At 37.2% G+C, this 27,888-nt stretch overlaps 5 protein-coding genes across 8 annotated transcripts; 2 read left to right on the top strand and 3 right to left on the bottom strand.

Annotated features, from left to right (window-relative positions):
* On the bottom strand, positions 1,662 to 2,845 carry LOC18779733 (late embryogenesis abundant protein, group 3). The gene is made up of 2 exons (XM_020561346.1): positions 2,464 to 2,845; positions 1,662 to 2,380 (listed from the first exon to the last, which is right to left on the bottom strand). The coding sequence occupies exons 1-2, from the start codon at positions 2,692 to 2,694 to the stop codon at positions 1,799 to 1,801; spliced, it is 813 nt and encodes a 270-aa protein (XP_020416935.1). The 5' UTR covers positions 2,695 to 2,845; the 3' UTR covers positions 1,662 to 1,798.
* On the top strand, positions 3,104 to 11,042 carry LOC18779046 (B3 domain-containing transcription factor LEC2). Of its 4 annotated transcripts, none has more exons than XM_020562872.1 (8): positions 3,104 to 3,421; positions 3,596 to 6,408; positions 7,026 to 8,733; positions 8,819 to 8,893; positions 9,157 to 9,257; positions 9,374 to 9,420; positions 9,538 to 9,611; positions 10,215 to 11,042. In XM_020562872.1, exons 3-8 carry the CDS (start codon positions 8,173 to 8,175, stop codon positions 10,851 to 10,853), a joined length of 1,497 nt encoding a protein of 498 aa, XP_020418461.1. In that variant the 5' UTR covers positions 3,104 to 3,421; positions 3,596 to 6,408; positions 7,026 to 8,172; the 3' UTR covers positions 10,854 to 11,042. The 4 variants fall into 4 exon arrangements, with proteins under 4 accessions (XP_020418461.1, XP_020418462.1, XP_020418463.1 ...); XM_020562873.1 differs by having other exon boundaries at positions 3,104 to 5,708; positions 5,856 to 6,408; XM_020562874.1 differs by lacking the exon at positions 3,596 to 6,408.
* On the top strand, positions 11,491 to 13,869 carry LOC18779397 (30S ribosomal protein S5, chloroplastic). Its single transcript, XM_007211596.2, has 2 exons — positions 11,491 to 12,298; positions 13,406 to 13,869. Exons 1-2 carry the CDS (start codon positions 11,610 to 11,612, stop codon positions 13,653 to 13,655), a joined length of 939 nt encoding a protein of 312 aa, XP_007211658.1. The 5' UTR covers positions 11,491 to 11,609; the 3' UTR covers positions 13,656 to 13,869.
* Positions 13,775 to 21,146, bottom strand: LOC18779003 (transcriptional corepressor LEUNIG). Its single transcript, XM_020562036.1, has 18 exons — positions 21,073 to 21,146; positions 20,687 to 20,770; positions 20,439 to 20,536; positions 19,923 to 20,035; positions 19,636 to 19,832; positions 19,171 to 19,210; positions 18,976 to 19,084; positions 18,405 to 18,451; positions 18,149 to 18,235; positions 17,704 to 17,778; positions 17,546 to 17,599; positions 17,202 to 17,349; positions 16,518 to 16,627; positions 16,268 to 16,417; positions 15,477 to 15,632; positions 15,186 to 15,302; positions 14,869 to 15,075; positions 13,775 to 14,552 (listed from the first exon to the last, which is right to left on the bottom strand). The coding sequence occupies exons 2-18, from the start codon at positions 20,719 to 20,721 to the stop codon at positions 14,406 to 14,408; spliced, it is 1,890 nt and encodes a 629-aa protein (XP_020417625.1). The 5' UTR covers positions 20,722 to 20,770; positions 21,073 to 21,146; the 3' UTR covers positions 13,775 to 14,405.
* Positions 21,881 to 24,724, bottom strand: LOC18780440. The gene is made up of 3 exons (XM_007212183.2): positions 24,436 to 24,724; positions 24,170 to 24,327; positions 21,881 to 22,538 (listed from the first exon to the last, which is right to left on the bottom strand). Exons 1-3 carry the CDS (start codon positions 24,514 to 24,516, stop codon positions 22,418 to 22,420), a joined length of 360 nt encoding a protein of 119 aa, XP_007212245.1. The 5' UTR covers positions 24,517 to 24,724; the 3' UTR covers positions 21,881 to 22,417.

Raw genomic sequence — 27,888 nt, 5'->3', positions numbered from 1 at the left:
TGCTTTGGAAAATTCTTTTAGGTCATTTTTAGTATCTAGTATTGGATTAAATTGGATAACTTCGTAGATTAACGATATGATTATATTGGGTTGCGTTAAATATATGTCAATTTACAATTTCATCATATTCTAATCCCTATATGATTTAATTGGGAAAAATAGATCCCCACTCAAGATTTGTGTTTTCCACTTTACTCTTCATGGGGTTTTTATCTATATATATAAAGCAAAAGGCAGAGAATGATGAAACATTCAAAATACTAGAAAATGCCATTGGTTAATGTAAACATTAAGAATTCAAATTATTAATTAAATGAGGATAATATGGTAAATTCACACTTTTTCATATTTAAAAAAATTAAAAGAAAAAGGAAAAGCAGATAATGGATCCTATTTTTATGGAACACAACTACCCATTATCTTTTTTAATTCTAAAATAAATTTACTTATTTTTTTAAAAAAACCTCTCGCAAGCGCGGAAGCGCGTGCAGAGAGGCTAGTATAAGATAAATCATTCTTTATAAATGGTTATTTCTCTAATTTGATTTTATTCAGTTTCTTACATGGGTAGGAATTGAAACATGTACCTATCGTAATCCTAATTTATTATCAGTGGTAGAGTCGAGATTTCACATTAGAGGAGACCCTTCATAAAATTTGTATTTTCTTCATAAATTAATTATCATAAATTTCATATATTTTAAATTGGTTAAATACTAATTTCATCATCTACACTATTAAAGACTTAAAAATTAATCATTTATATTCTAACAGAGAAAAGAAATGAAAAACAAAAAAGAGTTCATAAAGCGCAATATTAAGGTACTCAACTCATAAATAAATAAAAATTAGAAAAATAAAAAATTCACAAAGCTTTAAATAAAAGAGGAAGAGAAAAAAAAGTTAAAATTTTAGGAGTTTATATTGCAAACATCATAAACTAACCTAGAAGATTTAAGGGAGATGAGTAGAAGGGAGATCAATAAATTTTATGGTTTATTTGTAGACAAAACGAACCCAATATATTAATTTATTTTAAGGTAATTATCCTAAAACTAATATAATATATGATATATAATATACAAATAAAAAAGGTAAAAAATAGAGTGGGGCCTTGGGACCACATTGGTCCCCTGGCTCTACCCCTTTTCATTGTCGTAATCTAAAACATTATCGTAATTTTAACTCATTATCCTGTCTATCGTAATCTCTTATCATTATCATAATCTAAAACATTATTGTAATCTTAACTCATTATCCCGCCTATCGTAATCTAACTCATTACGCTGCCTCTATCACTCGTTTGGGCTAACACTCTCACTTCTTTACATCCTATACCTCATGCTCTAATTGATCTGTCAGCTTGATTTAGGAGACCTGTTTAGCCTTAAATGTGCAAACCTACAAGGCTGTGAAGCTTAATGGAATTCTGAACTTGTATTGTTTACCTGGATTGGAAGAATCTGAATGCAAATATTGCACCTTGTCATGAACATAGAAATTGCAGGCTTATTCTTATCGACTCCATCATCTGTATTAGTTTTCTAAACAAATCTTTGACTATAAATTATAATCCTTACTGGTCCCGCATGCCATAAACTTTCACTGCTTGGAAAACAATGGTGACATTCAGTTAACTAGAGCATTGTTGGCCATCTGAGTTGACAAAAAAGTATCATCTTTGTTAATGTTCCATTACTGAAATAGGTGTATGCCATTACAGAGGTTGAAGGAAAAGACCCAATTTGCAGTTTTTATATAATAAATCCATCAACAACCAGATTCACAGAGCAGAACATCAATATTTCTTCCCATCAGGATTTATCGTATCATTCACCGCCTTCGCCGCCTTGCTTGTCCCCTCCTTCACATTCTCCACCACCGTTTCCACCGTCTCCGCCGCCTTGCTCGTCCCCTCCTTCACCTTGTCCACCACCGTTTGCCCCGCATCCTCTGTTCTCTCCTTCACCTCCAACGCGCCCTCTTTCGCCTTCTCATTCGCACTCTCCGCCGTCTCTGCGGCCTTGTTAGTCCCCTCTTTGACCTGATCCACTACAGTCCCCGCCACATCTTTGGTCTTCTTGTTTGTCTCGTACGCGTACTCTTTGGCTCTCTCCTTTGCGCTCTCTGCTGTCTCGGCTGCTGTGTTTGTTCCCTGTTTTGTATTATCTGCCACCGTCTGCGCTACGCCCTGTGCATACTCCTTGGTTGCGTCTTTGATTTCCTCTGCTTTTTGCTTGCTTTTTTCCAGGCCATCTTCCACGGTTTCTTTTGCCTTCCTACTCACGTCTCGTTCCTTTTTCCTCCAGTTCTTGTCGGCATATCCCCTGCTGTCAACCCTTGAATAATATCCCCTGTTCTCTTCCGACGCATTTCGACCCTGAAATTCAAAATATAAGTTCCATTGAAATTAAACATGCCTACATGAGATGAAGAAACAGAGTGTTAGTGTAAATTAATTACCCCGGAGAATTTGAAGGCAGAGGTGAAGCAGACCCGGGAGACTTTGCGAGAGGAATATCCGTGAGATATTGAGGAAGGGGGTTGAGGAAAAGGCCTTGATATATTATTGGCTAGGGAAATCACTGCCATGTTTGGCTGCTCTGTTTTCTCTTTTGTTTTTTTTTTTCCCCTTCTTTTCTTCTGTGTCGACGTTGGTTTCTGATAATATCTCAACTCTTTCTGGGGTTGCATGTTATAACGAGTTTGGGGAGGGTAAGGTGGGAGCCGTGTTGCTCGACACGTGTACTAGTCGGTTGGCGGGGAGCTGAGATAGTTACATCTTCTTCAGCCTCCCTTGTCGACATAATTTCTGGCTACTGTTGTCAGTGGTGCTTCCAGGCCCCGTTTGTGCTTGGGCTATAGTTTTGAAGCCCATTTATTTGTTTCTTCAAACTTTTGGGGCATTCATTTCATTTCAATCCAATCCATGTCGAAAGCTATCAAAAATAAAAGATTTGCTTTGGGAAATTCTTTTAGGCCCTTTTTTTTATAGAGTACAAGAACTTGGTCGCAACTAGAGGGTTAGAGGTTTTTCATACACATAACGGATATTATGGAAGTTGAAACTTGACCTATTTAGTCTACAAAGTAAGGCACTATGATCAGATTGGGTTGAGTCATCCAATCCGATTCAATATTAGTGACAAAAGTGACATGGAACCAATTGAGATTGCTTTGGAAGGTAGAGAAGAGAACCGGTTGGAAATTAATTAGAACCAATTAATTCAGTGAAGGGTCAAAAATGATGTCACGTTTTGAAGAGGGTGTGTGTGTTGTGGTTGTTGTCCAGTTGTTTTTACTGGGGCGACGGTTTCAGTCAGTCAGTCAGGCAAAATGCCAATCGGGATAGGGGCATATTCTTCCCGATTTCCGTTACGACTGCTACCACCGAGGTTAATTTGGGAACTGCAATCTTCAGGTGCTGACAAAATTCTCTCTTGCTTTTACTCAAATATCACATATGTGCAAATATGTCAATTTACGATTTCATCATATTCTAATCCCTAGATGGTTGAATTGGGAAAAAGAGACTCCTCTGTCATATAAATTGTTGTTTCTCTTATTTATTTTATTTAGTTTTTCACATTGGCAGGAATCGAACTCTGTACCTCGTAATCCTAACTCATTACTCCGCACTCTAGTATCACCCCTTTGGGCTAACGCTCTCACTTCTTTACCTCCTATGCCTCATGATTGATTTGTTAGCTTGATTTATGAGACGTGTTTAGCCTTATATGTGCTAACCTACTAGCCTGTGTGTGAAGCTTAATGGAATTCTGAACTTGTATTGTTCACCTGGATTGGAAGAATCTGAATGCAAATATTGCACCTTGGCATGAACATAGTAATTGCAGGCTTATTCTTATAGATTCCATCATCTGTATTAGTTTTCTAGACAAATCTTTGACTATAACCCTTTATTGATCCTGCCTGCATGCCAAAAACTTTCACTGCTTGGAAAACTATGGTGACATTCAGTTAACTAGAGCATTGGCTTTCTAAGTTGACCTCATCTTTGTTAATGTTGCATTACTGAAATAAGCGTATGAACACAGGCTGCTCATGTCAGGCAATGACAAATCTAGTCTTTGTTAAGACATTTGATGGGCAATAGTAGTTATTTCCAATTGTACTGTCTTTAAAAGAAAAATTGAAAATCTGTAAAAACAATAGTGCTTGTGGCTGGAATTCATGCATGTGCTGCAGATACAAGCAATGCATCTAAGAGAGGAGAAGCCATCTTCAGCCATTCAAATTGTTCATATTGTTTGTTCACGATAAAGTTGTTGCTTACCCCTCCCTGACTCATTTATGTATTCATTAGTTCCATATTAGTTTTGCATAGCATTCATGTCATCTCCTGCAAGTATCATATTTACATGCCTCAGTATGAGGCATGACTACCTTAGTTCAGTAAAGGAAACTTACATCTGTGAAGCATTGCCCTTTGTGTTTTTATATTGGAAGTGCCAACAAGACTCTGACCAATGTTGTTTCTGTTTTCAGTTATCAGTTGCTTAATTTGAACAGGATTGACTTCTAACGATATATGTAGGTTTCCATATAGTTGTGTGATTAAAATTTAAAGCATTTTACCATTCATGATAGTTAATGCCTTGTCCTGGTTGTGTTATCATTCTTTGTTCACTGAATGTGGTAGAACTGTATGGTATCTTACTGCAGGAGGATGATTTGTAGGTAGTTTGTAATGAACTTCAATAATATCAAAATATCCTCACTTTTTCCCTTATGGGATTTCAGATTCTGTTGTCCCTGCAGATTTGAATAAGTAGCCATGTTGGTCTAGATCTCTGTCTTTTGAAGATTTGATATAGTTATTGTTGAACAATGAGTAGCACTTGAAATTCAAAATCTAGAGCCAACAAAATGTGCATTGGACCAATCAGCATCACTCGCCAAGATTAGCATTTTGCCTGAAACTTACAGCATGATTAAAAAAAAAAAATTGAAATAAAGATATCCTTATGAAATAAAAGAAGTCTTATCAATAGCACTTTTGAGTAAAAACCATTTGGACATATCCTTATAACATGAAGGATGATGTTGCATTTTCCTTCTTCATTGCCCTCTGAAAGGAATTAAGCCTCACTTCATATTGCACTTCCGTCTGTCATGAATATCTGATTTACAGGAGATCACGAAATGCTAATTTCTGTGCTGCCATTTATCATAAATGTCTTACTCATATTGTTAGCTTTGTCGAGTATCTAGCATAAGTAACATTATATTGAACTCAAATTCATTTTCTCAAAGAAATGAAGTATAACTAGAAGTTCAAATATTAGTGTTGAACCAAGTTAGAAATCTTATTCTTTTGTTTGGATAACAACCCTCATTTAATTTGATAACTTTCTCAAACCATTAAGTAGTGTTGTGATATTAGGCTCGTTGTAGCTTTTGGATGTTTTCCATGTCTGAACTCTGATTTTCAGGAGATTGATGAGCTAATCCATATAGCACCATTATTGATTGTACATGTCTTCAATCATGCTTTAAATTGTCCACGGTATATTTAGCCTACCTTCTCTTAAGTTTTGGAAACTTTTCTTGACTAATGCGCTTAAGCCATATTGGTATTCGTTCTCTATCGTTATATCAGGTTAAGACTTCAGATAAGTTTATGTATTTTACGCCAATGAAGGCCAATTGGGTGGCCAAACTACATTCAGTTGCTTGTTTTTAAGGTAAGATTTGTACATGTACATTTTCTTATGCAATGCTTTCGTAATTTTATTATGAAAAAAATTAAAAGAGGACCGAACATAAATGATAAATTGATCTACTTACCCAATTTGTCTTTTTCGACCATAAGTTCTTTCCACGTTGAACAGGTTGAGCGTTTTTCTCCATGACCGACATCTATATAACCGCCTGGGGCAGGTGTAATCACTAGGCATGTTTGATTTGCATGTAGCTTTGTCGAATCTCTTTATCACTTCTATATGAATCCATGTTCAAAGGTTAAGCGTTTTGCTTTTATGCATGATTGCCATCTATATAACCGTCTGGGGCAGGTGTTGGTTTGCATGCAGCTTGTCGAACCTCTATCACCTCTATATGATTCCACGTTCTGCAGGTTGACGATTTTTCTCCATGATCGACATCTATATAACCGTCTGGGGCAGGTGTAATCACCTAGGCATGTTTGGTTTGCATGAAGCTTTGTCGAATCTCTTTATCACCTCTATATAAATCCTAGTTGTCTTAGGGTCTCTTCACAATTCAGTGTTCAAGTTTTTCTTCCCTGTTGTTGCTATCAAACCTTCTCTTCATTTATAACAGAAGCAGTTGAAATTTTCACTCTGGTGATGAGTATAGGAGCAATTCATTGTCATGGAGCTTCCTAGTCAAAGTGAATACCACAGTGATTCTGTGGCTAACCCTGTAAGTACTAGGCAGCAATACTGCATCATATGGCTTCTTTTTTTTTTTTTCTGGCAAGGTTGTTAATTTTCTTTCAGCATTGCCGCTATGATATTATAAATGATTTTTTTTCTTCAGCAGGTACCTGTGTGTGAATTTTGTATAACAGTTATCAGGCCTCTATTAGGATCCCCAGTTTGTTTATGTGTTGTTTGGATTACCTTCTATGCTTAGATTATTATCTATAGGTTCTGCCCGTGGTCTTGTTTCAAATTGTTTTTCTATTACCTCACATCACCTTATGGATTGGAGTTGGTAAGATATCAAAATCATACCCAAGAAAGAAAGATCATAAAGTGGCAAAATTTTAAGTTTAATTTGCTTCCATTTTTAACCAAAGGGATATATGGTTTCCTCTTTAGCGTATACAGATATGACAAACTTGTGGGGATAAATATGAACTTCCATTATTATTATTATTATTATTATCAGTTACAGTTCATTACATTTTATAAATGCTTGACACCATTTTCAGTTTAAGAGAATAGTGGAAGGCACTATATGTATGCATTTTCTGCATAGAACGAATCATGCTTCTGTGACCATAAGATTGTAAAGATGAAATGTTTTTGATGCAGGATGGACTCGTAGGCGGTTTCATTTCTCACATTGTGGGTGATATAATGACAAGCAAGCAAGACATGGTATCAGATCATGAACTTGAAGTGGTTCAAGTTAAGATGAAAATGAAAACTCAAAATCCCTCGAGTTCATCAGGTTGTGCTGCTCCTTTTTACTCACATTCCCAACATTATAACAATCTTTTACTCACATTCCTAACATTACATAAAATTAAAACATATATAATAAATTAAAACGACACCTAACCCCCTAACAAAAAAATCTTATTATATAAAAAATAAAAATAAAATGTAACAATCTAAGAGGTTGAGTTCTTGGTTTGGTATTTCTGGGGAAGGTCTTAATTTGCAATGTTGGGCTTCATTTTGTCTTATGTGACATTTATAGCACTTGTCATATGAGACACCATGAAGCCTGGTTGCAAAGAGAGGAAATCGTCCCTGAAAATAGCACTCCAATAACTTTTCCATCTTATAATTTGTTGCAGGTTAAGGCTGGTAGGCGCTTGGGATGCTGGCTTTAGAGAGAGAAAGAGTGTGAGTGAGTCTTCAGAGAGGCAGAGAAGCAGAGGAAGGAAGAAATGTGGTACGAAAGAAGGAAAGTCTGCCACATTTGAACCATAAGAGGCGCCAAGTTTGAAGCCTCTCCTCTCTGCTGTCTACCATTTCTCTGATTCTGTTCTCTTTCACAGACTGGTCAGATGGGTTTTCCAAAACCACCAGCCTCCGGCCACTTGTCACTCACTCCACCCCATCTGACAGCTCCTACTCTTCCATCCCATACTCTCTCTTTCTTTCACCCCAATTTTCTCACTCGCTGGCCCTCCTCCTCGGCCTTTTCTTTATGTTCATCTTTATTTTTTCTTATCTCTCTCTCTTTCCTTGCCCACTCCCCCGCACCGCCTTATGTGTTTCTCTCTCTCTCTTGCCACACCTGGCTTCTCTCCATTGGCAGCATCCCAAGCATCCCAAGCTTCCCAGCTTCCCCATAGCCTGCAGCTTATACACACACACACACACACACACACACACTAACACACTAACATAAAACCAGGATACCACCACCACCTTCTCTGATCACCAACACCAACCCAAAGACCACCCTCACTGTCAACAAACACTCTTTGTGTTCACAAATCTGGAAATGGACAACTTCCACCCACCTTCCATCCCCTCCACATCAACCATAACCTCCGCTCCCCAAGAACAACATTCACAGTTGTCCATTTGTGAACCAATGAGCTGTTCCCCTTCAACAACTTGTAGTCCTTCAACCACTCAGTACTATTGTTATCCGGCACAGTATCTAGCACCAAATCCGGGCCTGCAATTCCAATATGCATATCCTTATCAGCAGGCCGGTCAGCCCATGTATCCGTTCCTGGTCAGTGGCCAGCCAAATGTGGTAGTGTCCACAGAGCAGGACAGCCTGGCCAGATCAGGATGGACTCTGGATGCATTAGTCTCCAAGGCGGCGAGAAAGGAGAGAAGGATGGCCAGACAGAGGAGTCTCAGTTTGAGCAGAAACAATGCCAATGCTGCTGCTTCTTCTGAGTCTTCTTCTCCATCTTCAAGGAGGCATGCTCCATTTCCGTGGAATGAGGATGATGATCAGGGAAGTATGTCCACGTCATCGTCTGGTGCTGGTACTGATATGCAGAACATCAACAGACACCTCTACACGTTCTGCACGCCGGATAACAAGGTGTAGATTTTGTGATCTCAAATCTGAATTTTGCATGTGTTTCTTTACATTATTAATTCTGTGTCTTTTGTTTTTTCTATTACAGAAACTGAGAGTGATGTTTAAGAAGGAGTTGAAGAACAGTGATGTTGGATCTTTGGGCAGGATTGTCCTTCCAAAGGTGATGTTTGTTTGCCTGTAGAATCTCCGCTTGTTTGGCTTCAACTCCTTTTACTCCTTTTTTTGGTTTTTTGTTTTTCTAAGGGAAAGAGAAAGAAGTAAAAGGGCCAACCAACCTACTTCTTTACTCTGATTTGATTTACTCTTATTGACTACTGCAAAATGATTCTCCTTATCTTTTTATGAACATTGTATTAAAAGAAATGAAACTCTTTGATATCGTCCAAGCTGACCTAATACCGTGTTCTACCATCTCATTCACAGAAAGAAGCAGAGGAAAACCTTCCAATGCTCTCTGACAAAGAAGGCATCCAGCTGATGATCAGAGATGTATATTCTGACCAGGAGTGGGGCTTGAAGTATAAGTAAGTGTATGGACACTACTATAAGTTAATATTTTAATGGCAAGCAAGCCCATCTATAGCAAGAGTTTTTTGCCACTTAATTGAAGCCATTTTTTCTGTCTGTTGAACTAACACAGGTATTGGTCAAATAACAAAAGTCGAATGTACCTCTTAGAGAACACAGGTAAAAAAAAACTGACACACTTGCTAATAAATCTCATTGCTTTTGGTCACTCTCTTTGACAATCGTGCAAATATGTTCACTTTACTAACCAGAGTTTCCATTTTTATAATGCAACAGGCGACTTTGTTAAGCAACACAAGTTGGAGGTGGGAGATTGTATTTGTCTTTTGGAGGATGAAGACAAGAACCTTGTGAGTTCTTCTTTTCTTCCTTAAAACAAAACCTGTTGCATTTTAAAATGGGATTTTGAAAATTGAATACAATTTGAAGAGCTTGTTTGAGCTTATCTTTTTCCATTACGATGACTATATCTTGAGGAGGATAGTTTGTGAAGGTACATGTCATAAGACCAAATGGAAAGGTTCATGTATGAAAAAAAAAAAGGAAGGCTATTGATGGAGATGTGTTGGCAATAACACGAGTATTTTGCACCTGACTGGCCTGAGAGTTTAGAAACGCTTCCAGTTAGTTGGCAGGACCTGCCATATACAAAAGACAGCCTAAGAGCATCTTTAATACTACAGAATAGAAGACTAAAACTGGTGTTTTGGCTCGTCTTCATGTAACCTTTTACAAAAGAGAATAATAATAATGATATTCCCAAAAGGAGAAAATCTCTTGAGTTTATGGCAAGACCATTAATATGAACTGAAGTCATATCTTACACAGATCTGAACTGTCAATGTTTAGTTTATTTTTAATTCTGCATGTCGCATATAGATTTCATTCATGTTGCTTATCTCAATTAATGTTGTCTTAACTAAGCTTCTTTTACTTCCATGCTGAGGAAACAGTACATCTCCACAGAAACGAGAGCAGGATCAATACATGCCAAGCCCCCCTCACGCATCAACAACAACAACAACAACAACAACAACACCGACCGTAAAGCCAACAACTCAAACAGCAACACCACCGCCGAAGGCAACACTCCGGACTCCAACCCAAACTACGCCGATGCCAACACCAACACCAATGCCAAAAGCTATAGCAACAACCACAACGCTCCCGCTGACATACCTATTCCTTTGGCGTATACCTATGTAGCTAGGGATGAAGAAGATGCATCATCATCATCTCTAGCACTACTTGTACAACAACTTCAGAAAGAGCAAGAAGCTAACACCATAATTGCATTGTCCATGACGTGTGCTTCTTCGCCGCACATACAATGTGAGGAAGCTAACGACGCCATTGGACATATCGAAACCTCTACGCAACCATCTACATTGGCGGGGGTCGAGCCTGCCCCATCACCATCACCGTCACAGAGGAGAGCAATGACGAGGATGGCGAACGATGATCAGTTTGAGACCGATGACTGCTACAAAGGCCTTGGGACACTCCCGGAAGTTTATCGCTATAAGTATTGTGATGACTTTTGTCTTTTTGATTATAACGGCAGCATAACAACGGACGACGACAAGTCGTAGTGGAGGAGCTGAACAACATTTGATTGCATTGCATTGCATGGTTGAGTAATTTGTTACTTTTTGACTTTCCTTTTACTGGCACATGATTTTACGAAGTGTTTCATGTGTTGGAGAAGTTATAGGAAAATCAAATTATTTATGTGATGTCAATTATATCCTTGGTGGAATAAAATTAAATTTTTTCTTAAATTAGTCTCTTTTACGTATTAATATTTTGTGTGTGGCTAAATTCCACAAGTTCAAGGTACAAACTACGGAAGTTTATGAAAATTACCATAAAATTAAAGAGAATTCTTCAATTGTCACCTCTTATTAGCCGTTCCAATAACTTGTAAAGTTATTATTGAACGATAGGATTGAACTCCTCAACACACCCCTTAACGTAAAAATTACCTTATTATAGAAGCTTATGATTGTGAAATGGGCTGATCTGGAGAGTTAGGCTGTAGAGTTGGGCTGAGCTGAGATTGGGCCGGCATATTGCCTATCCAGCCCACTATAAAAGTACTCCATCTCACTTGCAGAAAAGAAATAATAAGAAGAAGAAAAATTGCAATCACAGTTTTCGCTGTGAAAAAGACAAGTCGTATAAAGTAAAAACGACTAGCCGTATAACGTGCCACTGACAATTTGCAACATCATATACATCTCACCGTCGTCTTGGCGATGAGGTGATGACTCATCCTCCATCCTCCAAGCTGTGGCCTTTCGAGATAAGCCTTCACTGAAACCCAATCATACTCTCACAGTTCCACCATGGCAATGTCCACAAGCTCTTCATCTCTCTCTTCTCTCTCCTCTCTCTCTCTCCACACCTCTCCACGCCTCTCTCTGTCCCCTTTCACAGCTGCCACCACCTCCATAACCAAACCCAAAAGACCCATTTCTCTTTTCCTCTCTTCCACCTCCTCGTCACGACCCACCACTGTTATCTTCAATGCCGCAGCAGCTGACGTCGAGACCTCCTTCTTCGACAACGAAGACCCCGAATTTGACGGAGTCTTCGAGCCCCCTGAGGTCCCAGAAGGCTTCGTTCCCCCACCTTCCTTCGACGACGAGTCGTCTGAGACCGAGGACGAGATCGCCGCAGCTTACGAGGAGCTGTACGGTCCAGCCTACAGTGGCGAGAGCGTTCTGGGCAATGACATCTACGTAATGGACTCTAACGTAAAAAAGACAGGTGCTTTTGGGAAATTGAAGAAGGAGAAGATCAGAGATGGGTTTGAGGAGAGGGTGGTTCAGGTGAGGAGGGTCACCAAGGTGGTTAAAGGAGGCAAGCAGTTGCATTTCAGAGCTATTGTGGTGGTCGGTGACAAGCAGGGCCAAGTGGGTGTTGGTGTTGGCAAAGCCAAGGAGGTTATTGGTGCGGTTCAAAAGTCTGCTGTGAATGCTAGAAGGAACATTATCAGTGTGCCCATGACTAAGTACCTCACTTTTCCTCATAGGTATTGCCATTTCTACTTCTGGGTTTTGGTTGACTTTTGTTTGAATTGTGTGTTTGATCTTTGGTGGTGTTGAAAATACTGCACTTCATTATAAGAGTGTGGAATGGAATGTTATTTCATTTTTTATGAATGCCCAACTTGCTAGTATTCACTGTGTCAATGACCGAATACTTGGCTTTCAGCCTACTTATGGTCATTACTACAATTGAGTTGGATTTATTTTGACGACCTTGTGTTTGAACTGTGTGAAACTGATCCTCTTGGTCATTTGGTGGTTTGGACGCTTCTGCATTTAGGATTTTGTAGAACTTGGAATTGAATGTAATTGCATTTTTTTGTGGGTGGAGCTCTGCTTGTTAGTATGAGACTGCCTATCAGAATTTGAAATATGTTAGACAGAATGAGAATTGATTAAATTTTGGTGTCTGAGGTCTGAGATAATATGAGGAGCTGAATTTGGTTGGTATTTGTAGTTTGCTCACACTGCATGCTAGCTATACTTGAAGTAGTATGTATTCTCTGGAGTAGTCTTATGGTTGATATTTTGGTGAATCACTTAAGTACAAGACTTCAAAGGTTTTAGGCACTGGTGGATGCGGTAAGGGGCAAAGGGGGTCAGTTGACCCTGAAGGTCGAAAATTTATCATTGAATCGACTGCATTGACTCCTTGGAGGTGTGGATGCTCTCTGACAATTGCCCTCCAGTGTTCGATGAAATGCTGGCGTGCTGTATGTGGGCACTGTGCTGCCTGCAACAGTCATAGCACGTGTATTTACAAGGCCAATACCTTATGTGATCATAGATGGAAAAACATTATGTAGAGAAAGCTATCTTCATTCTCCTCTTTGGGAGGAACTGTTTTTATTATATTCTGCTCCTAAAAGTTGACAGGTAATAATTGTCAATGGGAGTGCTCTCCTGTGCTCCCAATTTCTTTTTGAAATAGAGCCATGGCATGAGATGTTCTTAAACTTGAGCTACAAAATCTATTATTATATAGGCATCATAGCACTTGCAATTTACAATGCCAATACCTTTTAATGCAGCATCTCATCATCTCATGTCAATTTTTGCATTCACTATTTTGTTGACCTGATGAATCGCAGATCTGAGGGAGATTACGGAGCAGCCAAGGTAATGCTTAGACCTGCGTCTCCCGGTACTGGAGTTATTGCTGGAGGTTCTGTCAGAATCGTGCTCGAAATGGCAGGGGTAGAAAATGCTCTAGGAAAGCAACTGGGAAGCAAGAATGCTTTGAACAATGCCAGAGCGACTGTAGTTGGTATCCAGAAAATGCGACAGTTTAGTGATGTGGCTCGGGAACGTGGTATCCCCATGGAAGAGCTATGGAAGTGAATCAAGTGATAGAATAGAACCAGCAAAAGCAGTTCTGCATTGTAGATTGATTTAATACATCAAAATTCTTGTAGTGCAGGCTTCTCCGTTTAGATTTGTTTTCCGTCACAAGCTTTTGATTTATCTAAAACCAGGCATAGCCGTAACATGTTTCCTGGGTTTGATTAAGAAAATCCCATTCAACTTGATATGAATTCCGAGGCATAATTTCTAATGCTTGATGTCTTTTGTGGAAACATGCCTTGAAAATGCGTGCACAAAATACTCTACTGTTTCATGGTAAAATCCTAATCTCACCAAGAGATGAGAAATTAACTGTGGGTGAGGAGGATAAAGAAAAATGTTACTCCGAAGCTTAGAACTGTTTTCACGAAATGAACCTTTTAAGATGATTATATGGTTGATCAGAAATTACAGTGACTCTCAAAAAAAGAAGGAAAAAAGACATCAAAGTACTCTTTGGAAATGTACTTGTTTAACTTCAACTACGTAATATATATGTTTTTTTGTTTCAGAAAACAACCATGGCTGCATGCCTTCTTTTTTAATGCTGGCCATGTTTGAATTTTGTAAATTCAAGAGTGCAACTGTGCCCATGACAAAGATTAAGGTATAATTGACTTGACCTGTTCTCTCCTATAATAAGGCAGGTCATACAGAAGTTGTATCTTTGGCTTGTTTTCCATTCCCAATTTACATATTCTCCATATTTTCCTCATGCAGGCGCTGTGGCGTTGACAGGTAGGTCTCTTATTTCCATAGCTTGACACACTGATCATGGCTCACTGAGGCAACCATTTCAGTCTTTGGGGATTCTGCCAGTGCAACAACTAGCCCCTTGTGCGCTGGAACTGTCAATGTTTTGCTGCTCTCACTTGGATTCCACAACTCCAGGGACTGCCAAGAACAAACCAATCATTTAACATTTCCAAATTTCATTTTCCTAACATCCTTATAAAAACCAAAGGCTCAAATACTTGTCATAATGCAGCTTAATAAACACTACCCGTTGTGTTCTTAAAAACATTTTCATCCTAATACTTTCATATTCTAGCAAAATAAATAACCTTGTTTTCATTTTCCTTCAACGTATCCAATGCTAATATCCCACTAAACGATGAAAGTGCAGAACCCCGTTTTCATGTACAGACACAAGGCACAAACAGCCTCACCAAATTCCCAGCAGCAATTTACATCAAGTATTAATAGTTACCTGGTAACCACCAATGATCAAGAGTAGTGGATATCCAGGATGAAATGTACATGATTGGAATTTATTGCCATTTGATTTCAGTTCATGTATCCATTTTCCGTTTGACGCAGTAGACCAAATTCTTGCACTGTCTTCACTAACAGAGGCAAGATACTTCCCACTGGTATCCCAGCAAAGTGAAACAACGTCTTTGACATGTCCGGATCCCTGAAACAAGTTTTCTTTCTATCAAGTAAACTGTGCAAGAACTTGGCATCTAGATGCATTGACAATAGCTATAGGAGCATGTAAAACGCATGAATGATCTTAAGGCTTACCTTCGAGGAAAACTTGAGACTCCCAGTCTCAACATCAAATACATTGATACCATTTCCTGATGAAGTGGCCAAATTTTTTCCAAATTGAGGCTGGAATCTGACTTGTTTAGTTGCTCCCTGCAGTTAGTCCACGAGGAGATTCAGGTAAGGCCTTGATGGATGAAAGTCCAAGAGAAACTTGTCTACCCCATCATCTTCAAATTAAGAATTAGAATACAGTGGATCATAACATGAAATGACTCAGATGCAACAATTATACTACAACAAATGCAATGATCAAGATATTATTACCTTAAAGATGCTTGTGCAAGTACATTGGTTGATATCCCACAGTCGGACTTCATCATTATTATCACATGAACAAAGGAGATTGGCCTTCCGTGGGTGGAAATCCAATGACATTACTTGTCCAGTGTGCCCTAAAAGCTTGGATAACGATTTGCTCGACTACAATAACACAATGATGTACCAAAGATCATTGATCTATGTCAAATGATATTTTGTTTATCATTACTTCAAAAGAAAGGTGGATTATAAAGACACGTGAGTCTAGAAGACATAGGTAGGGAGAGAACAAAGACTAGCCAGGCCTAACAGGCTTGGGGCACTCATATGTTCAACTCATGCTAGGCAAGGATCCCCAATCAAACTGAGACAAGTTGAGCTATACAGTCAGAATGTTGCCATAACGAAATATCTTTTTAAACCAAGTAGCAATCATGCATATGAAATCAAGCATGTAATCTGCAACAATGAATTACAATATGAAGGGTAAATATCTCAAATACTATAAGACATATACCAAACATGAGAATATGACCAGCTAGAAAGAGTCTGTAGGTGTTTCATATAGAATTTTCATCCAGTTGCAAGATGTTAATGTAGAATAACTACACAAATACCCATATTCGGGTAGGGTCTTGACTGTTTCCTTGTACAGGAAAAATATATATGAGAAAAGAGGAGAACTAAAAGGGAATGAAAAAAAAAAATTTGGTAAAACCGCCAAAGAAATTTTGCAATATAAGACAGAAATTAGTGGTAAAAGAAGATTCAGATAATAATGATAATGAAAAACTTACTCTTGCTGCATCCCATATCTTCACAGTTTTATCAAATGAAGATGTTGCAAAAATTGTTGAATTTGGTTGAAACCGTATATCTGTAATGAGAAGAGAATGCCCTTCTGAAGTTTTATCAAAATCAAAGGTTTCCATGTTCCAAATCAGAACCTGCCAGCAGATGATGAAATCAGCAACAAACTCATAAAAAGACAACTAAAATACTGACTAAGAAGATGATAAACTGAACATTATAGATTTATCAAGTGACCTTTTTTTCATGCCCTGCACTAGCTAACAAGTTCCCTTCCGATGAAAAATGGCAGCATAGAACCTTGGATTTGCTTGAGTGGAGAGAACCAACTTCTTCAAATGTGAAGCCTAGCAGTTGGTAACAAAAGTAATGTTCATGAAAAATTCTCAACCTATTTCTTGTCAGTTAACAGGCAGAACTATTTGTGCTTTTTGGTATCACCTTCCACTAAGTTGTATCTTTACTAAATGTTTTACATATATAAAGGTCATAATCAATGTCTGTGTCTCCTTTTCTTTAAATTCGCCTAACTATTTTATTCTAAGTAAAGATGATCTTATTAATATTAATAGAAGCAGAAGCAAGCAGTCATATAAACAGATGACAACTGAATAGAGTGCCAATTCAGTAATCTAATGAAGTGTGAACAAGAGTACTAAAACCTCATGAAAATGCAATAGTGTGTGAAGCTAAAAGAAAATTGAGGAAGCAGATACATGGACTGGAACTGGCAGCTGAGGATTTCTAATTCAAACCCTATGGTATTATGCAACAATAAAAGAAAAACGAATTTTTGGTTTGACCCTTGGTATAACAAATATAGATGTTGTAAATCACACTCAAAAATATTTTCATAACATGAATAGCATTGGATAATACTAAGTACAAAGTGTTATTATTTTTCTAATCCAAATGAAGTACCTTTTTGTTCATTTGTGTTGCAAGCTGTAGCTCTACGTTTTATAAATCTGAAAGTAGTGTTTGTACCATCAGCATTGTCATCACCATAGGACAAAAAAGATTCAGCATTTGCTTCCACAGGTATTTCTTCATTAGTATTAATATCACCCTGTGGTTTAGGATTCCATTAAGAAATTAAGGAAAATGCTGGCTAGCAAAAGCCCAAAGAAATAATACATTTCAAAGAAGCATCCATAAAAAGTGAGGAAGGGTCCCCAAAATCAAAGTATTCATTAAATTTTCACAAATATTGATGTCGTGTGATAAAGGGAACGTATTCATGTATTGTAAGGCGTGTGACCTACCAAAGGGATGCCTCCAGCTCTCAAAAATGGTGCTGTCCTCCTCTTTCTGTCATTCTGATTTTAAAACGATAATAATAGAGAGAGATAATTCAGAGGGAAAAGTACTAACAACGAATTTTCCTACAAAGCAAAGGACACAATCAGGGTTACTGCCCAACCTCTAGTAACTGCTGCTGCTGAGGCCAATCATGTTGGTGTTGGTACGCAGCAGTTGGTCTCCATTGGCCAATCATCTGAGTCATCGACAATTCGTTTTCAACAGGAAAAGGATTGTAAACATTTCAAGTAAAACATCTACTGAAAACTACTAACTGTATATTTGAAAATTAGCTTGCACAAAATGTTCCTTTTCATAGCTTTTAGTTAATAGCATCAGATAGGTTGAGAAGTACAAAGACAACATGCCAAAAGCATATACTTATTGTATTTGAAGGATTGTTTTGCATGTGATGGTACAACATACTTATTCCATACAGTTTCACATTGCAATTCAAACTGGAATTTATTAGCCACTGTTTACAGTAACCTTTCCATCCTTCCCCATTAATGCTCTTTAAGCATAACTTCCAGCATCAAACGTCAGTTTTCCATGTGACATTATACCTGACCCAAAACCGGATGCTGATGTTCTGCTGTCAATGTCTGAATCTGCTGCTGATGGTTTGGGGCCTGCAAAGCTGAGTTTAATACCTGGTGAAACAGACCAGGGGAGATATGATCAGCTTCAGATGAAGTATTAAGAATATTGAATCAAAAGATTGAATTAGGGAAGAAGACAGAAATTAAAAACTGCAATGGTATATAACCTAAAAATGATGCTAAAATAGTTCCGATGGACAAGAACTTACAGACCACTTACTGTTAAGGGCCTTACATGCCGTGTTCCAGGATTGACTACAACCATGCCTGAAAACGTAAACTGAACGAAATCAGGCACCTTCATCACATAAATCAAATAACGCATTTCTTTTTCTATGATTACGTTTCCACCTTAAAACGTTTTCAATCTTCATGCCCAGTTAAACAGAGCAAAAGTGCCAGATTTGATGACTTTAAATAAAAAAGAAAAAAAGAAAAAAAAGAACTGTATCATGTAACCAAATTGAATTCTAGGATCAAATGATTGCTTCAAGATAACCGTGAAAAAAGAAAAGAAAAGTAATACTGGTATTCTACGAAACACTTAAAGTAAGCAACATGATTTAAATGTCCCACAAATATCATAAAGACAGATGGTCAAAGAATATGCAGCATTGGTGGCAGATCAAATCATAGCAGGAGGTAGTAGATATGTAGAAGGGAATCATGGTGATCAAGAGAACAATGAAATCCTAGAAGTGTTTATCTTCTTGTCAGTGTAATAACAGCATATACTATACAGTGGATTGATATCTATTTCACAGTGCTGAACCCCAATAACATTAACAAACCTGCATCCTGAGCTCCAGTTACTGGGAGTATGGCACTACTCAATCCATAAAGCGTACGGTCCATGCTGATGGTCCTGCCCACGCTAATGACATTTCTGTTGTCCTCCGGCTGAGTATTTAAAATTTCAATGCAAACTTTATCAATTTGGGGTTCTTATTAGAGTGGATTGGTAGAGTAGACAAAATTCTCAGTACCTGCTGTTGAGGGTGATTGGGAAATTGTTGCAGCACATGACTGACACAGGAATGGAGAATGTCAGTAAAAGAAGAAAAAAAAGCTCTGGATTTAGACAAAGCCAATCAACAGTAATCACCCATGTCCTCAATCTTTTCCTTCCTCTTCACTCACTTCTTAATTTAAAAATAAAAAACTAAAGAAAATTTATCATTTTAATTTATCTATACTTTTTACTCTCTTCTTTAGCTCTCTCATTTTTCTTCTCTTCTTTCGTTTCTCTCTTTTCTTTTATCTGTTTCCCTTTTATCTCTTGAATTAAAAGACAGAAAATAAGATTTCGAAACGTTTTCAAACAGATGAAAGAAAAGAGAGAAAGTAATGCAGAGTTGAAAACGTTATCAAATGAACTGTACAAATGAGTTCAAAATGAGATATGCCTCTGTTATGAAGTAATGCAGAGTTGAAAACATATTAATGAATACCTTGAATTGATTGTAACTGGCTTTGAGACATTCAATTTATTGACATCAACTGGATGTAAACTGGGATAAAAATCTCCAGTAGACTGCCTTCTTGAACTAGTACCCTTATCAAATTGTGGAGGCCTCTGTTTGTTTGTTGCTATGTGTGTCACACTCGGACGTTTATTTTGTCCTTCATTCTCTCTCGTTTGCATAGCCTGAAAATAAAATTAAAAATAGGTCTATAAATAAAAGGAAGCACCATCTAAAAAACAAAAACCTGGCAACGCAGTTCAGCAAATAACCACCTTAACTAGAGATGCTTCTGCCTTCGCCTCTTGATGCTTCAATTCCCTGGCGGCATATACGTCGTGAAATAAAGACCACCATTCATGTAAGAATCCGTCGGGAGTATTAATGACTGAAAACACAAAGGAGCCTCCCAGTTATAATTTATAACAGTAATCAATCAACTTTTGGGTTATGGCAGAACTATAAACATCTATCCATAATCCAAAAGACCAATAAGTATCATAAAGTTTAGAAGTCAAGACCATTCAACATAGTCGAAGAGCATAATTTAATAACAAAATTCTGAGGTTTCATTCTATTCAAAAACCAAACAATTGTGAGACTATATGCAACAATTTTCCTCGATTTTCTCTTTCTTAAAAGAATGTAGGCTCACCAATATAACCAACCAAATTGAGATAGCAACTCTCTAGCTACACACATCAAGATTTCATTTTCCATTGCAACAGTACATTCATTCAATGAAAACAAATAAGCGTAAAGCAGAGGCATTTGATCAGCGAAAGTACTACCAACAGGGGTGCCGCAGACATTAGCCTCCTTCCTGAAAGCTGCAGCAGTCTTGTGCATATTCTTTTTCACCATATAATCATGCAAATATAGATCAAGCCTATAACCCTCAAATCAAATACACACAGATTACGAATTAAAAGCCAAAAGAAAGAAAACAAAAACGAAAACGAAACCCATACCATATATATATATATAATATTATTTCAAAGTGAAGACAAGTAAGCACTGAGAGAAAATATATACTCACATCTTTTCAGCATCCCAGTGCTGACCTGAACCCATGATCACCTCCCAAAACGACCTTCACTTCTTACCACCCTCCAAAAAGGAACTGCACAAACACGAAAAACTTTAAGTTACCGCAAAACACATAACACAGAGATAGAAAACAAAGAGGAATTCCAAGGTGGAAATCAATGAGTATGAGCAATTACAGTAAAATAAACCCAGTTGGGTTTAAAGGAGGAAGAAGAAGAAGAGGAAACGGCCAGATAGAGAGAGAAAGAGAGCACTTTGAGTGAGCTAAGAAAGGTGTAACAGCGCCATGCAAAAAGGGAACCCAAAGAAAAGGGACAAACAACAAATTTGGTTTTTTTCTAGAGAGAGAAAAAACGAGAGCTTTTGGTGACTCACTGACTCGTGAGGTTTTATGTACACAATGCAATGGACCTTCGCTCCAGTTTTACACTCTGAGTTGTCACCTGTCCTGCCCTGCCCCCAATAGTCTCACCCCACCGCGCTTTTCCCCAACTCACTAGTTTTGCCACCAAATCTACACCGTTGAAACAAGTTAGAATTTCTACTCGATATTTTTAGCACGGTGTGACGGTCACATCTTAAAATTTTTTTCCATGGTGATGCGATGACGAAACTTGTTGATGACATGTTCATGATGATCAAGTGTTGCATTTTAGAAATTTTAAGTTCGAATCTCAAGAACGATAATTATTAAATAAATAAATATTTTTAAAAAGCCCCATAGTCATTTGAGGTATGTATGTCCTTTAGTGGTATATGCAACGTTTGCCTAATTTGAAAATTGTGTTGTAGGCCACAAATGACAGTTGAATTGTAAGTTGGATCCTATCCAGGTTCAAATTTGACCAACCTAAATGAATCATAATTAAACATGGTTACCATAATTAATTGCCGACAGAGGCGAGAAATAGATGAAAGTCCAACATTTAACTTTGCCTCGATCAGACATTAATGGCAGTTCATGTTTGTCTACCAATAGTTAATTCGATGGTAGTTAGGTTAGGTCTCCCTCTTTTTATATTAACATGGAAAATGTTTTAAGGTCATTTTGGTATCTATCGCACACTCATGTTCAATCGAGAGCAATGCATATGGTGTCTTTTTATTTATTTATATCGAGAATAAATCCTCTAATTCTACTCTGCACTCTCAAGCAACTCCGAAGTTGGTGTACACCGAAGAGGAAAGAAGGCAAAGTCCGATCACGCGAAGTGTTTTCCTATCCTCCATGAAAGGAATACAAATGTAGTCACGTTTTCGTCTTACAGAAGGAACAAATTGCAAGGAGCATAATACACCCAATGGCAATGATGACACAAATGGAGAAGCTACGCTTGGCATCTTTTTATCTTTAAAAAAGGGAAAAAAAACAATAAGGAAAAGGCGAAGCATCCTAAGGGAGGAACAAAAAAAAAAAAAGCAAAGGCTCCATGCATATAAAGATCTCCAAACAATATGATTCCCACAACATCAAATCAAAGAGATGAAGTTCTTGCTTCAGTTCCCGTGTTGCTCGTGCTTCTGCTTCATCAAACCCAAAAAGAGCAAACACAAGCAGAAAGAGGTCCAGAGTAACTGAAAGATGGAATTCCTCTGGGCAATATGATTCCCACAACTACTGCAATCTGCTTGCTGTTTTGACAACCTTTGTCTTCTCATTCCTCTTGGAAAGATTGTATCACAAATGTAATTGTCTTTACATGAACTATAAGTTGCCCTTTTAAAGGGATTTCTCCTCAGTTTTCTTCACGCCTTCTTTACTCACCTCTTGATCATTTGGCGCTAAGCCCATCTCACGAATTTGATGTTCAACAGAAACCAAACCAGTCTGTGCAAGAAACCTGCAGCGTAAAATCAATTCATAAGTCATCAACGAGCCTTGAAATAATCAATTCCATATAGTCAAGATGAAATGAATTTGAAATAAAATGACAAAATCAAACATGCCTCAAACAACTTAGCTTGAACTACTTGGGTTTATTTTCCGTCTCTTTCTTCTTCAAAACCCACAAATGAGAAATAACGAATTCCAGATAGTCGTGAAAGTTTTATCCTCCATACTCATGATTTTTCAAATAAAATGAAAAAAAATAAAGCATCCCTCGAACAACTTAGCTCAAACTAGTCAAGATGAAATGAAGGCATGCCAGTGTCTACCATATATTAGCACTTCAGAAACATAACATGATAAAACTCAAGACTCATCAACTGTCTAAAATTGCGTAATTAGAGCTTGCCATCATCATCTAAATTGCATAAATGATTTAGGTTGACTCATAAATAGAGTGGACCACCCAATATTGCCATATGAATCTCTAGCACTTTAAAAGGTCTTTTTCTGCAAAGAGTTTAAAGATTTCAACACATACAGTGCATGCTCCTCATCCCTTATGTGAACAATGGCCAACATAAGATGGTAAACTTTCAAAGCTCAATACATCTCCATCTTTCAGACTATAGTCAAACAAAAAAAATAGAATAAGTCTGCAAGATATATCAGTGTGCTGGCTTGGATGGGGTTCCATTATTGTAATAACAAATAACAACGTTCTAATACCCTTACCTTTTCCCCTGATTCCATTTGGATATATGCATAACAACCGTCCATAGTTCACATCCACATCAGCATATGCTCCTAAAATTTAATCTAGTCATCCCAAACCACCCTCATGACAATCTTACAGTCAATTCTATTAGAATCATTGAAAATTAAGGGCCTGGCTCAAGTAGACAAATGGTTGGACAAGATAAAACCTACTCCATAGACAATATTTCATCCACAGTTTTACACAATGCAAAGTTTTGCTGGTCTAACAACAACGATACAACATATCTGTCTTCATTATATTTTACAAAATGCATAATCATGGACAGACAATACGTGGGGGTATTCAGCCCTATAAATAGAGGTAAGATTTAGTTAATTGATGTTCCATGTGTAACGCCTACAGAGATGAGAGAGTATGTCTACCAGCTCATGTATCAAACAAGTTATCCCCCTAGGTGTACGAGTATTTATAACCAAATAACTCAAAGGCAATACTAACTTATGCATCAGACCCAAGGAAAGCAATCTAGTAATAACATAACAAGGTACCACTATTATTCACAGCTGAAGCATTAACAAGTGCACATTCATTTTTTGGAGTACTCACTAAGTAACTTGATTTTTTCAAACATGAGCATAGCAGCACAAGTCATTAAACACAAAGATTAATAAGTTGCGATATGAGCCATTTGCATACGCAGCTTTCTTCGTTACAAAAAATTATCAACACATACTCGCGCGGTGCCATTACACACCCAATAACAGCAGAGGGAAGAAATTAACAATAAAAAAGAGACTTTGATCCAGAAAAGAAAAGAAGTTTCAATTTTCAGAGCAACCACAATAACCGATATCCAGATTGACCAAACTGAAAACCTTAAAAGGAAAAGGAATTGTGGGTATCAGAGAGAAGAATAAGCGTACCAGCTAAGAAGCAAGAAGAGGGTCATGGTGATAAGAACTAGGAACGCAACATGAAGTACCAACCAAGAGTCACTGGAAGAGAATGCCAAGCCCAGCATCACAGCAAGGCACAGACCCAACATCACAAACGCAAATCTTAGCGTTGTCCATGTGGGAGCCTGAACCAAATTCAATCAGCAAAAGCAAAATTTACCCTTTTTCATAAGATTTTGCTCAGAATCACATAAATACAGAAACACACATAAAGAATCGGAAATTGGGCGTACGTTAACACCGGGAGCTAAAGCTCCGAGAAAGACTGCATTTGCCGATGATATTTGCTCTCCTTCCGATTGTTTTTTTGCCATCGTATCTCGCTTTGGATCTGAAACTAGCGAGCAAAGCCTAAGAGGATCCGAGTCCAGGGGAGTTGTGTGAGAAGTTGGAAAAGTTGGAAGTCAATTCCAGTCCGGCGGGAAAATTAGGAAAGGTTTTCTCTTGGTCCGGATTTTTTCTGCTTGGATGGAACGGTTCGTTTCCCTGGAAAAATTTTAAGAGACAAATACTAGATATCCAATTTGTCCCAAAGACGTATTTTTAATTTCAAATATTTATTTCTCGTAAATTTGTAAGAGATGGAATTTCAGACCTTTTTTCACTGAGTTATACAATATTATTAATACAAACTAGACTTTCTACACACGTTTCGGCGCTTGAGAGAGGGTTTTTTTTTATAAAATTAAATTTATTTTAGAATTAAAAAAGATAATATGTAGTTGTGTTCCATAAAAATATGATCAATTATCTGATTTTTCTTTTAATTTTAATTTTGTTAATATGAAAAAGCGTGAATTTATCATATTATCCTCATTTAATTAATAATTTCAATTCTTAATATTTGTATTAACCAATGGCATTTTTTGATATTTTGAATGTTTTATCATTCTCTGTCTTTTGCTTTACATATATAGATATAAAAAATTATAAAAATAATAATACCCACTATGTTATTTTAAGTTTTTTTTATAGTAAAATTTTACTTTTATTATTTTATTTTATATTAATCAAGTTATCTTTTTTCAGAAGTCTAATTAATAAATGATATTTCTTAATATTTTGAAAATTACCTTAAATTCTTTGGGGAAAAAAAAGGTTCCCTAAATTATGCCTTTGTCTTTAATTTTATATATATAATAGTATGTCTTTTCATTCTCTGTCTCCATCTTTCTCCTTGTTTTTGTTCGTTTAGGGTTTAGAATTTGGAAGACTCCGTCAACGATGGGCGGATCAATGAAGGATGTACAATTCAAGGAGCTTGATAGCATGGTCTGTCCCTCGAGGTGTGAGCCTCGAAGCACATTGACGAGGTCTTTGCCCACTTTTCATCTGTAACTGGGTTTTGATGCTTACTGATTTTCAATAAGTTACTTCGGTTGTTGGATATATTGTTTTCACCTTTCAACAAAGTTGTGCATTTAAATATTAATCAAGTTCTGTGAATATGGGGTATATTTAGTTTTGGGGTACAAGTTCAATAGGATCACTTTGTGTTGTTTGAGTGACTAAGATCTGAGGACGATGACACGGACTATGCTGTGAATATCCTTTTGTAACTAATTTCGTTGTTGGCTTGGGTTCCATGATGGTTTTGTATCCTTCTATTCTCTTGGTCATATTTTTTGTTTGTGCTTTCTTTTGTCAGTATGGAAAGGTGGCTGATACATTACAAGGTGCAGATCCATCTAGTTTGGCCAATAAAGTTGGTAGGGTTGCCAGGACAGTTGAGCCTGGAGAACCTGCTTCTGCGAGCCTTGAGACAATCCAAGAGTTGACAAAAGAAAATGAATCTTCCCAAGAGCAAATTCAAGCGCAAGATGGCTTTGATGATGCCTTGAAAAGGCGGCTGCAGAAGCTGAATAACTTTCTTTTTAATACCACTCAGAGCATGGAAAATTAAGCAGATTAATTTGCCAGCACCAACTTCAGACAAAAGGAACGAACTTGTCGGTAGATCCAGCGATAAGATTAGTAACAACACTTCCGGGCATTTAAGAAGTTAGCCCCAAGCAGGATTTTATGTGTTTTCTGATGCATCAATGGTGTACACTCCAATCTTCTTTGACAGTAAAGGCGTCTTATAAAGGGCCATGCAAGTATTTGACGGTTCGATTGCATTGAGAACTGGAGGAGCAATTGTGAAGTCATTTAATGGTGCACGTAAAAGGATATCTATTTCCGAAAAAGAAAATTATGGTTTAAGGGTTTCGGGCAAAATATTACCTTCGTTATTTAAATTCGAACTATATATGAATATGATGGTGCACATAATTAACGATGGTCATTCATGCCTAGTTGCTTAAAATGCAGTATACTAACCCCATAAGAGAAGAACAAAATGTTGAGATAAAAACAACCTTTTACTTGAGACATTTTCTGAATAGATAGATTCTCACATCTTCATGCATGAGAATATAGTAGATCATGTGCTACAAATTGCAATTCATTTGTGATAAAAACAACACACGATGTAGACATCAAAATGATAGGATGCATGGATTTATGGCAAACGACATAAAAGAGCACTTCTTTCTCTTTTGCTTCAATTCTAGAGTACAATTAACTCTCAATTCTCTACTTTTTCAAAGGGCGAATCTCGACAGAAAAAGAACCAGTATAAGAGTCTTAAGTAAAACCACAATTTGCATCGCGTTTCGAGCACTCAAATTCCAAATGTTCACCTTCCTTCCCACATATTGAACAATCCTTGAGAAATGCACGTCCTAGGCTTGTGCCACAATCAGCACAACGTGAGTCTCTAAAGAGGCAGCCACATACAAGATATGCAAACACACAACTCTCGCCAACAATTGCGTCCTTTGGGACTTTATACTTGTAAGAGCATTGTTTTGTTGGGTGCTTATTCACCTTTAAACAATACTTACATTCATCTGTGTGCACAATTTGTAAATCCATTGTTAAATACAACGAAAGCAATAAAAATAATAATGACAACGAATGAATGAAGATGATAAAAACCCAAAAATCAGTATTGTGAGTATATTACATAGAATAACAACAAATACATAGATATTATGTAAATAGAGAAGCTGCGTGCACTTTTTTTTTTTTTTTTTGGGTGTCCCTAAAATCAAAAGCATACCAATAAGATTAGGAGGGAGGATAAGGAGGATATTGCTTACCAATAATATAGTTAAGCTATTGCTTGTACTATAAAAAATTCAAAAGCATACCAATAAAACATCCTTCATCCTCTGATTCTTCAGTCTCTAATTCATCAAACTTGCTCTATGTTTCCATGCAATTACATTGTTAAATACAAAAAGGAAAAAAAAAAAAAAAAAGTGATGATGTCAAAGAAGTTAGAAGGAATGACATCTATGATATGATCCCATCAACAAATAACTATATTATTAAATATAGATTACACATCATGCAAACACCAAAATAACTTGGCTGGAGAAGTTATCATTTTAACATATGAGCTATTTTCAACATGAAAAAGAATAACAACAAATGCATAGATATTATGTCATAAACTAGAGAACCTATTGTCTCTAAAATAAAGAGCATACGAATATAATAGATTAGACTAACGCTTGTATTCACAAAAAAACAAAACAAAACAAAAGCATACCAGTAGGTTTATGAGGGCCCTCAAACAGATAAAAAATAAGTACTAACTTCTTCTTCCGTTTGTTCTAATAGTTTTGTAGTCTCCA

The sequence above is a fragment of the Prunus persica genome, chromosome G4 (assembly GCF_000346465.2).
Source record: "Prunus persica cultivar Lovell chromosome G4, Prunus_persica_NCBIv2, whole genome shotgun sequence".
Lineage (NCBI taxonomy): Eukaryota > Viridiplantae > Streptophyta > Magnoliopsida > Rosales > Rosaceae > Prunus > Prunus persica.
The sequence above is the reverse complement of the archived record's forward strand: the minus strand, read 5'-3'. Positions and strand labels throughout refer to the sequence as shown.